We start from the raw sequence: 13,695 nt of genomic DNA, 5'->3' as shown, positions 1-13,695 counted from the left end.
ATACTCATTCAGTTTATCAGCAACCTGAGCACGATCATCAATAGTCAACCCATCCATGTTAAGTGGTCCAATCTGATTCATCCCTTTCCTTCTAATGTTTACAAAAGTAAAGAATTCTTTGCTGTTTTTCTTTGCATCCTTTGTCAAAGATTTCTTGTAATCTGTCTTTGCCTGCCTAACTTCCTTTGTGACTTGATTACAGACTAGTTTATATCTGCCATAGGCTTCTGTGTCATGATACTTTATATGCATCCCATACATTTTTCTTCTCTGCCACAAATCTCATTAATTCATCTGACATCCGTTTAGGCCTAAACCTTGAACAGTATTTCTTAGTTGGAATGAAAAGCCTAGTAGCCTCCAAAATTAAGTCCCTGAAGGCTTCCCATTTAGAATTCAACGTTGGTAACATCATTAGTTGATCCCACTGTACAGAATTTAAAAACTGTCTGAGAACCCTGTAGCCACCTTTACAAAAGCAAAAGCCCTTCCCTTTAGCCTTGATGGTAGTTACATCTTTAAGTAATTCCCATATCAGTACATTGTGATCACTGTCACCCAGTGGTTCCTTTATCTGCAAATTCTTAATGCATGATTAATCATTACTGATAATCAGATCAAAAGTATTACTCCCTCTGGTTGCCTCTTGAACATGCTGCTGTAGAAAACAGTCATCTAATAAATTCAAAAAAGTTCAAAAGGATTCCAAAAGAGTCTACTGCGAGTTAGTTTGATCTGCATTCTTTTACTCAGTGTACATTTTTTTTAAATTTTAATAAATAAATTTTAATTTATTTATTAAGTGGTTAGATATCAACTATTGAGGACTCCCAGGGTGAGGTCAAAAGAGTGCATATAATGCATTTAAGTGTTTTCTTTTAATTAATTATAACAAATGATTGAATAGTGGTTGAAGACACTAATAGTTGAGATTCTTTTAACATGTTTGTTGCTGGTTTGACCTATGCTCTTTATGAATCAAATTCAAAAATTAAGGGATCGAATCAATCTGGATTGGGGAGGAGAGAGACATTTTTGGGCTTTCCGTCACTACGAATGAATTAGCTGGCTGCTGACAAAGGTTGCTTGACAAACATATCTGGTTTTTCTTCTATCAAATTGGTGAATGATTCTTAAAGAAAGGTGGTTTTCATCCAAGTGAATAAAAAACCTCCAAGCACATTATGCATCAACACAGTTAATGTGCTAAAGAATGATGTGAGGATTAGATGATTGTAGATGGAAATGGACATTGTTGGGATTAGAAAGACCACATATTTTTGAAATTAAGAAATTTTTGAGAGGTGAGAGTTAGTTTTTTTTTGCAAACAAGTTAGTTCCATTAGTTTGACTATTTATGATGCAAAGGTAGATTAAATAAAAGTTGGGGAAAGGAGGGACAAGTAGCACAAAGCGATGAAAATTTCAGATGTCACAGATGCAGCAGGATCAGCTTGTACAACTGAACTCAGTGCACCTTGCATGATACTACTCAGACTATCTCCAGTCACAGCTGCCTGAATCACAAGATTATTCACATTTATTCCCCCAGTAACACTTCCAATTGGTTCAGTATAGTGAAATGTCTAGCGGCTGGCATGAATAAACATTTTACAAACATTCTTGAAAGGCAAGTTTTTTTTTTTTTGTGTAATATGAACAGGGTCTATCCAAAAGGAGCAACAAAAGAATTGCTGAAATTTTAATATAATTCTAAGTAATAACTTCAATATTTCATCACAATTACCAGACAATGTACTTTACAATAGCAGAAATATAGTATCACAACTAGCATAGAAAGAACAAATATATTAAGGATAAGTTTATTTTTTAGTAATTTAGGAAGATTAGAAATAAAAATTAATATATTTTAAGTTATATTTTGTTGTGTTAAAACAAGAAAATATAAATTCAAAATCAAAATATTCAATACAATCATTACAAAAGGGAAAAAAGTTAATTTATTGTCTAACTAGCAGATTCCACTTTTGCTATTATTATTAGTTCTTTTATTATCAAAATTGTATTAAAACAACTCACTGCAAAATGTAAATTGATTGTGCTGCCAAAATACTACTTCATCGAATGTCTTTCCATTTAACACCCTTGATGCTGGTTTGATCTTCAACATTTATGAACTGAATTCAAAAATTAAAGGAATGGTTTCTGCTTTCCCCAATCTGGATTGGGGAAAGCAGAAACATTTTTGGGCTTTCTTCTCTCTACGGCTGAATTAGTCAGCAGCTGGTGAAGATTGCTTGATAAAAATATCTAGTTTTCTTCTGTCAAATTGGTAGAAAATGATTTTTAAAGTCAGGTAAATAAATAAAAATAAATAAATTTTCTGTTTATACTCCGGGACGACCAAACGGTCAGAGGAGTTTTACAAGATAGACAGAATACAAGAAACAGCACCGTATTCAGCAGTCACAGGCTTGAACCCCGGTCACTCAAGTCACGTGTACTTATGCACCCTGAAAACTAGGATATGGCGGCCTTATGATGTACATATGCATCAACACGCAATTAACATTTTAAGTACAATTTACTATAAAATATTTAAGGGCAAAGGCCTCATACTACTAACATGTAGGTTAGTGCAAAAGCATCATTTTAACATAGCCATCTACCAAAGTAGTTAAATTAATTAATTAAATTGGCATCGTTTTGGTGGTTATATCTCATATTGTGAATGCTTTCACGAGTTAGCTTTAGCATTAGTAGAGGCATTTGATGCAAGAAAGCAAGCTTATACAGCATCAGCCAAAAAAAAAAATAATAATAATAAAAAAATAATAAAATAATAATAATAATAAATGAATAAATAAAAATAACCACTTCCACTACACCCCTCTGTTCGTTCGAAATACCTGTCCAGCTGAGCCTTAAACTTATTTAGGCTATCAACTTCCACGACAAGGGATGGAAGTCTGTTCCACCAACCAACCACCCGCTGGCTAAAGGCAAATTTCCTCACGTCTATCCTACATCTGTCTTTCCTCAATTTGAATTTATGCCCTCTCAGGTGATTATTCTGAGCAAGAGGAAGAATCCCATCAGCATTGAGCGTGCTCAAACCATTCAAGGCTTTATACACCTCTATCAGATCACCTCGCTGGTGCCTAGTCTCCAGACACTGTAATTTGCAAAACTTAAGCCTTTCTTCGTAAGAGCACCCATTTGTTCCATTTACTAATCTCGTTGCCCTTCTCTGTACTTGTTCTCTACATCCTTCTTGAAATAAGGCCTCCAGACCTGTATAGTACTCTAGGTGTGGCCTGACCATTGCCTTAAACAAGGAAATAATCACCTCCTTATCCCTGCTAGAAAAATTCCTATATATCATTGACAATACACCTTGAGCTACTCTTGCAGCCCGTCTGCACTGCTCAGAAAACTTCATATCTGCCTGCACAACCACCCCCAGGTCCCTTTCATTCTCTACCACTGTCAGTGTAGTACCACAGAGTTGATACGTTGCTCTGGGGTTGCTGTTTCCCATATGTAGTACTTTACATTTGTCAATGTTAAACTTCATTTGCCACCTCTCAGCCCATCTGCTCAACCTTTCCAGATCCTGTTGCAGTAGCATAGTGTCAGTAGTGTCCTTGACAACCCTGCCAACCTTCGTATCGTCTGCAAACTTGGACATTAATATACCATCATCAATATCATTTATAAATACAGAAAACAATAATGGACCCAATACTGAACCCTCAGGGACTCCACTAATAACACTAGTCCACGATGAGCAGTGTCCATTGATTACCACTCTCTGTCTTCTCCCCCTCAACCACCCCTTTATCCATAGCAGCAATTTGCCTCCAATGCCACACTGCTCCAATTTGTGCAGCAGTCTTCCATGTGAAACAGTATCAAAAGCCTTTCTAAGATCCAAGTATATAATATCAAAGTTATTCCCTGCATCCAGTTCTTTTGTGACTGCATCATAGTATCCAATCAAATTGGTCAGGCAAGATTTCCCCCTTAACAAAACCATGCTGTGTCCGAGCTATAACTGAAGTCTTGTCTAGATGATCCTGCAGTGCTTCTTGAACCAGTGCCTCCATTAATTTTCCGGTAACAGAAGTTAAACTAACAGGTCTATAATTACTTGTGTCGCCCTTTGATCCTCCTTTATGAATTGGGATCACATTTGCACATCTCCAGTCCATGGGTACTTCCCCTGAGTCCAAGGAAGCTCTCATAATTATGGTTAAGGGTTTGCTTACTTCCTTCGCTGCCTTCTTTAATATAACTGGATAGATCCCATCCACCCAAGGTGCCTTTCTTGTGTTTATCTTCAATAATTTCTCCTCCACTTTACTCTCAGTTATTACAAGATTCTCTAGCTTACTGCCAGAGTTGAATACACCTCTGGCATTCCCCTCGCTGAATAACTCCTCATGTGTGAATGTCGATGGAAAATATTCATTTAGTTTGTTAGCTACCTGAGCAGGATCATCAACAGTTGACCCATCGATATCAAGTGGACCAATCTGATTCATCCCCTTCCATCTAGAGTTTACATAAGTAAAGAACTCTTTGCTGTTTTTCTTTGCATCCCTTGCCAAAGATTTCTCGTAATCTGCCTTCGTCTGCCTAACCTCCTTTGTAACTTGGTTACAGATCAACTTGTATCTATCATAGGCTTCTGTGTCATGTGTTAATTTGTATGCATCCCATGCATTTTTCTTCTCTGCCATATGTCTCATTAGTTCATCTGACATCCATTTACGCCTAAACCTTGAACAATATTTCTTAGTTGGTATGTAAAGCCTAGTAGCTTCCAAGATAAGTTCTTTGAATGCTTCCCATTTTGAATTTGCTGTTGGTAACATCATCAGTTGGTCCCACTGTATAGAATTTAAATACTGTCTCAGTCCATCGTAGTCGCCTTTACGAAAGCAATAACCCTTCCCTTTACCCCTAATGGTAGTTACCTCTTTGAGTAAATCCCACTTCAGCACACTGTGATCACTGCCACCTAGTGGTTCATTTATCTGCAGATTCTTAATGCATGAAGAATCACTGCTGATAATCAAATCAAGAGTATTCCTCCCTCTAGTTGCCTCCCTAACATGCTGATGTAGAAAACAATCATCCAATAAATCCACAAAAGCCTTGCTCGTGTGTGAGTGACCAGCCCCCAAATTCCAATCAATATCTGGGAAATTAAAATCCCCCATTATAAGACTCTCTGATTTACTGGCCCACTCTATTTCCCTGTACAGTTTCTTATTATACTCATCAGAGTCATTAGGCTATAACACTACTACTCTCAATTTTGATCTCCCAATGCTTATGTCACACCAAACTGACTCGACACTGCACTGTCCAGCGATGTCGACTGGCTTCACTTCCTTGGATTTTATGTATTTCTTAACTAATAGCATAACCCCTCCTCCCTTCCTATCCTGTCTGTAGACATTGTACTCCCCAAATTCCAGTTCTGCATTCCTTATATCTGTGTGACACCACGTCTCTGATATTCCAACAATATCCGCCTTTGATGCTTTTAGCAATACCTCAAATTCATCAAATTTATTTACCAAATTCCTAGCATTGGTGTTCACGCAAGTATACATGCACCTGTTCTTTTTCTTAACTACCCTAACACAATCCATGTGTTTACTTGTACCGCAATGACTCCCAGCAGTCTCTGAAATATCCTGCATCTTGTTTTCCAGGCTTCTGCTCATTCCAATAGAAGCAGTGCAAGAATCACTTTCACCTCTGCCAATGGCTACTGTTAATCTATTAGTCCTTGTATCCCCCCAATCTAGCAGCTTTCCGACCCACCTAACACTGCCTCGATAGCATCAGCAAACATTCTTGCACCCTTTCTATTTAAGTGTATCCCATCCCTGTAGAAACAGTCTGTCCTGTTAACAAATACAGACCAGGCTGAAAAAAATTCTACCCCTTAAGCCTTGCACAATCTTTCCAGGGCTGAATTGATCGACAGGTTGCTGAATTGATCGAGTTGCCATGGTATTGTATTACCTCGAATAAATAACACTTCACCAGTGGAGAAGACTACTGTTATTTATTCTCAGCGGATACCACCACCCAAACGGCACCGTTTCAAAGCTTGTTGGCTTCTCTTCGGCAGCTGGTCAGGTACTCTGGAGTTGCAATAGTGACAACTCAGTTATGAAGTATAACTTCACAATATGAGAGATGCCTGATGATGTGCAGTGATATAGACTATAAAATATTTAAGGACAAAGGCCTCATGCTACGAGGTAGAATGACTAATATGTAGGTTAGTACAAAAGCATCATTTTAACGTAGCCATCTACCAAAGTAGTTAAATTAATAATTAAATTGGCATCGTTTGGTGGTTATATCTCATATGGTATTGTACTACCTCGAAAAAATAACACTTCAATAGTGGAGAAGACTGGCACTGTGGTTCATCCCACAGCACCAGTTCTGCTTACCAAAAGTGGCCAACTGGGCACTCACATCCTTTCATCCGGGCTTCGAGTCAAGCAAGCCGGAATTCTTACCCATTTAAAGTTTGAGAATAGGTTGAGGTCGTTTTGACCCCTCTAATCATTCGCTTTACCGGATGAGACTGATTCCCTCGAGCACCAGCTATCCTGAGGGAAACTTCGGAGGGAACCAGCTACAAGATGGTTCAATTAGTCTTTCGCCCCTATACCCGGGTCTGACGATCGATTTGCACGTCAGAACCGCTGTGGACCCCAATGGCAACTCGTTGTGAAGGCTTTCACAATATGAAAGTATTGTGAAAGTCACACTTCACTCTACCTCATAGTATGAGGCCTTTGCCCTTAAATATTTTATAGTCTATATCGCTGCACACCATCAGGCATCTCTCATATCGTGAAGTTGTACTTCATAACTGGGTTGTCACTATTGCAACACCAGAGTACCTGACCACCCGCCGAAGAGAAGCCAACAAGCTTTGAAACGGTGCTGTCTGGGTGGTGGTATCCACTGAGAATAAATAACAGTAGTCTTCTCCACTGGTGAAATGTTATTTATTCAAGGTAGTACAATACCATGGCAACTTGTTGTGAAGGCATTCACAATATGAGATATAACCAAAACAATGCCAATTGCATTAATTAATTTAACTACTTTGGTAGATGGCTACGTTAAAATGATGCTTTTGCACTAACCTACATGTTAGTACAATTTACATAACAGAAAAAATATGCCATATAACAATTTAAAAAATAAAAACTTATGCTTACCTTTTCACTGAGTTTAGCTTCAAGGTTATCGCATTTATTCTTCAGTTGAGAGCCCTCTTTTTTCTGTTCAGCAACTTGTGATTCAAGAGTTGAATGTTCTTTGTTTTTTGTACTTAAAAGAGAAGAAAGCTAAGAAAAAATAGTAAAAAAAAAAAGTAATACTAATAATACCAAAAGTTTTGAAACAATATGAAACATAAATTATACTTTTATGCCTACATTTGCTGGAAAATTTTTGAGTTGTGGACAGCAAACAAACTTCAGTGCAATAAAAAAGTTACTCATAAATCTCATGCTGGTTGATATAAGCATTATTCCAAATGGTATACTGAAGAGCACTTGAGATTTGCATTTGCAAACATCAATAAATGAAAAGTTTAATTTAGTTGCAAAAATAAAAATATTTCACTTTTAAAGGGTTTTATTTTTATTGTTTAGATTTAATAAGTTTATTTTTAAAAGATGAAGTAATTATTTAGTATTATGAGGGTAATTCAAAAAATAAGTTACACTTGACCATTGTGGCCCAAGAGACATTTATTGAGTATGTAACATTATGCAATAGAAAGCACATACCTTGCACTACTTTTCAACATAGTCACCAACGTGTGACTAAACGTTTGATTCCATAATGACAGAAATCCACTTCTTGGTCATTCAGCCAAGGAGTCGAACTGCTGTTTGCACCTGCTCATTGTTTGCAAATCGTTGTTCCCTAGATGTTCTTTCAGCTTGCTGAAGATGTTATAGTCACAAGGCAAAAGATCGGGACTGTACGGCAGATGTTGCCATTCCTCCCATCCAAAACTTTGGAGTAAGTGTCATGTTGTGCATGCATTGTGTGGCGTTGTCCTGAATGAGAACAACACCTTTGCTTAACTTTCCAGGCCTCGTTTTTCATGGCTGCTTGCAAAGACAGTTTGGCAGTATCATTAATTGTTGTGCCTTTTGCCATAAATTCCATGTAAACAACTCCTTCACAGGTGAAAAACACAGTGGCCATGACCTTTCCTGCTGACGGTGCAGCTTTGAATTTCTTTCGCACAGATGATATTGTGTGTCTCCATTCCATAGATGCTCTCTTCATTTCTGGGGTGAAATAGTGCACCCACGTTTCATCGCCAATGATGATGTGGTGTAAGAAGTCACGGCCTTCCACAGAATAGCATTGAAGGAAGGCTAGAGAAGACAAAAAACATTGACCTTGGTGTTCATCTGTTAGTGAATGAGGAACCCATCGTGCATACAATTTGCGATAGTCAAGATGTTTACGGACGATGGAATGAACACTGCCTATCGAAATATCCAACTTCTTTGCCATTTCTGCGACTGTCTGTCTTCGATTGTTGTGAATCATTTCATCAACCTGCATCATATTGTCTGCAGTGGTCGATGTTGATGGCCTTCCTTTTCAATCAGCATCCGTCAATTCTGTGCGACCACTTTCAAACTACTGGCCCCACTTCACTATGGCTGGACGCGACATTGCATTTTCCCCATACACCGCCGTTATTTCATGATGAATCTTGGAACAATTCAGACGTTTCGCCCACAAAAATCTTACTGTTCCGCATACCTCGAACTTGGAGTAACATTCTAGCCGATGTGTCATTATGAACGCTTGCTCCTACACAACTGTTACCGCTATGTCAATGAAACTCACCTAATAGAAGGCGCAACGATATGAACTTCATTCTGCGCAGGCACCACATTTGTTGCGCAATTATACCAAGAGATGGCGGCAGGTGTAACTTATTTTTTGAATGCCCCTAGTACATAAAGCCTCTTAATCCTCTAGCTGGTATGCCATATTCAAATCCATCAACAGGCATTGGTGAATTTTACATACCGATCAGTTTTTTTGGGAGAAAAAGGCAAGAAATAGTTTAAAACGGGTTGTTTTAATATTTTATTCTTAATTTTGATAATATATAGCAAAATGAGATCAGAAAACATCGTTAAAACAATCTTTCTATCTGAAAAAAGAAATCACAACCAACTGTATAGCCAAAAATCAGGAACTTGGGCAGGCAAAAGAAGGAAATCAAAACTACATGTTAACTTTCTGTAGTAGTGGTGCTTTATAATGTACATGGTGCCTTAAGCAATTCTTTTATGGTTAAACTTTTCCAGTTAAAATATAACTAATGATGGAGATTGAAAGTGTTATCCTACTAGAGGAATACTAAAGCTCACTTATGAAATTCTAATAGATAATTAAATTCTTCTGTTTTTGGCAAAAAATAAACCAGGGTAATGGCTAATTGATTAAAAGCAACATTCATAGTATACTTTTACTGTCATAAAATCTTAAGACTTTCTCCTCCAAGTCTCATGGGAAGGAGGGAATGGTAAGGAACCATTTTAGGGGGGGCCTTGATAAAGCTTTTTAAGGTTTAAAATAGAGGTTTTTAAGATTATCAAATACAATAATGTTTTGAAATACTGCAACCCCCCCCCATATACTCACATACTCAGTACAGATTTTAATACCGTTCCGGTATTAAAATCTGTACTGAGTTCCACATGAGTGACTGCTGTACAGATTTTTTTTTTTTATTATTATTATTATTATTACTAGCCATATACTGCAAGGAAGTCTAAGGCTTATGCTGCAACAGCTAAAAAAAATTTCCGAGTTACCTTGAGAGAGAGAGTGATGCAGCAGTGGGGACAAGTTAATACCATTAATAAAGGGATGCTTGAGGCAGAAGACAGAGAGTGGTTAATCATGCCCACTGTTCTTCATGTGGTAATGCGATGAGCAAGTCCCAATAAAGCTCATTTCTAGGTTTCTTACCGTTTTTAATATTTATTAATGATATTGCTATAATCATATCAGGATTTTTTTTTTTTTTTTTTTTTTTTTTTTTGATTTGGTAGTTGTTGGCGCATCGGCATCTGTGGCCATATTGCACCTCCCACGGTTTTTTTTGCAGTACTTTGATCCAAGCCCGAGGCGGGAATCGAACCCGCGACCTTTGGGTTGCCGGGCAGGTACTTTACCCACTCGGCTAGCCCGGTCGGCTAATCATATCAGGTTTAACATACAAGTTTGCTAATGATGATGCAAAGGTGGGCAAGGTAATAAATGACAGTAATAAGGTATGCCACTCCAATAAGACCCTGGATAAATTTGGCTGATGTTCTGAAAATGGCAATTGAGATTTAACATTGATAAATGTTAAAACATTGATATTGATAAATTTCACATTAATAAATGTTAAACCTCAATACTGTAATCCTAGATTAACATACCATTTGTGTTACCAAACTCAAGGTAGTGAAGAATGATAAAGACCTGGGGTAATTGTACAGTCTGACATAAAGTTTTGCTATGACAGTTCATAGTATCTTCTTGATATACAGGAATTTTGTGGCAGGGATAAAGAGGTAATTATCCCATTGTATAAGGGAATGGGTAAGCTACATATATGGGAAGAATGTCTAACCAAAATGGACTTGAATTTTGTGAATAAGTGATGGAAATTAGGCATCTGTTAGGACACCTGATTGAGGTGTTTAAGGGTTTAATTTGGTTAAGCAGCTACATGCTGATGACATCTTTACTCTTTCCTGGATCTCACACACACACACACACACACACACACACACACACACACACACACACACACACACACACACACACACACACACACACACACACACACACACACACACACACACACTTAAATTGGAAAAGGACAGGTATATAAAAATCTGCTTTCAGCCAGGGAATAGCTGATTGTTGGAATAAACTTCCACCTTGTGTTGTAGAAGTAAGCAGTAGGAATAAATTTAAAGAATGACTGCATAAATTATTACAAGGCACTGTCAACTGGATTGAATTTTTTGTTTCGTTTTTAATGGCTGTTACTGTATAAGGTTGTCTTCTTAAGTCATTTTGCCACTTCTAACACTTAAACTAACATATAGTGTAAACAGATGCATTTAGAGGTAGTGATTCATAAGGGGTATATCCAATCTGCAGCTGCACATGACATTCCTACACATTATGGAGCCTGGAGCCACACAAGCAGCTTTAACTGTTATCCTTACTGAGTTTTGAAAATATCCATTTTTTCCTTGATCCTGATGCTCAGCCTTTCTTTTAATGGACATCAGTTTGTACACACAGAGCTCCTAGTAGTAAACCCATAGTGAATCCTTTGGAGGGAACATTTGCCATGAGTAAAGGTGACTATGGTGGTCTGAGACATTATTTAAATTCTATACAGTGGGACCAACTGATGATGTTACCAACAGCAAATTCAAAATGGGAAGCATTCAAAGAATTTATCTTGGAAGCTACCAGGCTTTCCGTACCAACTAAGAAATATTGTTCAAGGTTTAGGCCTAAATGGATGTCAGATGAACTAATTAGACATGTGACAGAGAAGTAAAATGCATGGCATGGGATACATATAAATTAATGGGTGACATGGAAGCCTATGATAGATATAAGCTGGTCTGTAACCAAGTCACAAAGGAGATTAAGCAGGCAAAGGCAGATTATGAGAAATCTTTGGCAAAGGATGCAAAGAAAAACAGCAGAGAGTTCTTTACCTATGTAAACTCTAGAAGTAAAGGGATGAATCAGATTGGTCCACTGTATATTGATGGTTCAACTGTTGATGATCCTGCTCAGGTGACTAACAAACTAAATGAGTATTTTGCATCTACATCACACGAGGAGTTATTCAAGGAGGGGAATGCCAGAGGTGAGTTAACTCTGGCAGTGAGCTAGATGACTTTGTAATAATTTAGAGGAAAGTGGAAGAGAAATTGTTGAAGGTAAACATAAAAAAGGCACCTAGGGTGGACGGGAGCTATCCAGTTATAGGCAGCAAAGGAAGTAAGCAAACCCTTAACTATAATTATGAGAGCTTCTTTTGACTCAGGGGAGGTACCCATGGACTGAAGATGTACAAATGGGACCCCAATTCACAAAGGAGGATCAAAGGGTGGCACAAGTAATTATAGACCTGTTAGTTTAACTTCTGTTCCCGGAAAATTAATGGAGGCACTGGTTAAAGAAGATCATCTAGACAAGACTTTAGTTATAGCTCGGACACAGCATGGTTTTGTTAAGGGGAAGTCTTGCCTGACCAATTTGATTGGATACTATGATGCAGTCACAAAAGAACTGGATGCAGGGAATAACTTTGATATTATATACTTGGATCTTAGAAAGGCTTTTGATACTGTTGCACATGGAAGACTGCTGCACAAATTGGAGCACTGTGGCATTGGAGGCAAATTGCTGCTATGGATAAAGGGATGGTTGAGTGGGAGAAGACAGAGTGGTAATCAATGGATACTGCTCATCGTGGATTAATGTTATTAGTGGAGTCCCTCAGAGTTCAGTGTTGGGCCCTTTACTGTTTTTTGTATTTATAAATAATATTGATGATGGTATATCAAGCTTAATGTCCAAGTTTGCAGACGATACAAAGGTTGGCAGGGTTGTTAAGGACACTACTGATGCTATGCTGCTGCAACAGGATCTGGAAAGGTTGAGCAGATGGGCTGAGAGGTGGCAAATGAAGTTTAACATTGACAAATGTAAAGTACTACATACGGGAAACAGCAACCCCAGAGCAACGTATCAACTCTGTAGTACTACACTGACAGTGGTAGAGAATGAAAAGGACCTGGGGGTAATTGTGCAGACAGATATGAAGTTTTCTGAGCAGTGCAGACGGTCTGCAAGAGTAACTCATGGTGTCTTGTCAATGATATACAGGAATTTTTCTAGCAGGGATAAGGAGGTGATTATCCCCTTGTATAAGGCAATGGTCAGGCCACCTTGAATACTGTATACAGGTCTGAAGGCTTCATTTTAAGAAGGATGTAGAGCTGTTGGAATGAATACAGAGAAGGGCAACAAGATTAATGATTGGAACAAAGGGTTGCTCTTATGAAGAAAGGCTTAAGTTTTGCAAATTACAGTGCCTGGAGACTAGGCACCTGTGAGGTGATCTGATTGAGGTGTATAAAGCCTTGAATGGTTTGAGCATGCTCAATGCTGATGGGATTCTTTCTCTTGCTCAGAATAATCACCAGAGAGGGCATAAATTCAAATTGAGGAAAGACAGATGTAGGAAAGATGTGCGGAAGTTTGCCTTTAGCCAGTGGTTAGTTGGTTGGTGGAACAGACTCCCAACCTTTGTTGTGGAAGTTGATAGCCTAAATAAATTTAATGCTGAGTTGGACAGGTATTTGGATTGAACAGAGGGAGTGAAATGGGAGAGTTTTTTTTTTTTTTTTTTTTTTTGGCTGATGCTGCATAAGTTTGCTTTCTTGCATCATATTCCTCTACTAATGCTAATGTGGAATGGCCAGCCAGATACTCACACCTCACCCCAGTAGAATATTCTTGGAATGCTTTGAGCAGGATTTCAATCACGGGCCTCTTCCCAGAAAACATTGGTGAGCATCAGTTAGCCCTTACAAAAAGAATGGG

The 13,695-nt window shown here is 38.1% G+C and overlaps 1 protein-coding gene across 1 annotated transcript in view; it reads right to left on the bottom strand.

Annotated features, from left to right (window-relative positions):
• Window positions 1-13,695, bottom strand: part of LOC150076228 (uncharacterized) — a 744,224-nt gene that overhangs the window by 309,754 nt on the left and 420,775 nt on the right. Inside the window, exon 24 of the mRNA XM_090387291.1 lies at window positions 7,230-7,358. Within this exon, the coding sequence (XP_090243417.1) occupies window positions 7,230-7,358 (129 nt within the window). The remainder of the gene's footprint in view (window positions 1-7,229; window positions 7,359-13,695) is intronic.

The sequence above is a fragment of the Mastigoproctus giganteus genome, chromosome 13 (assembly GCF_048544385.1).
Source record: "Mastigoproctus giganteus isolate SK-2022 chromosome 13, ASM4854438v1, whole genome shotgun sequence".
NCBI classification, from domain to species: domain Eukaryota; kingdom Metazoa; phylum Arthropoda; class Arachnida; order Uropygi; family Thelyphonidae; genus Mastigoproctus; species Mastigoproctus giganteus.
Note: the sequence above shows the minus strand (reverse complement) of the source record. Positions and strands in the feature narration are given on the sequence as shown.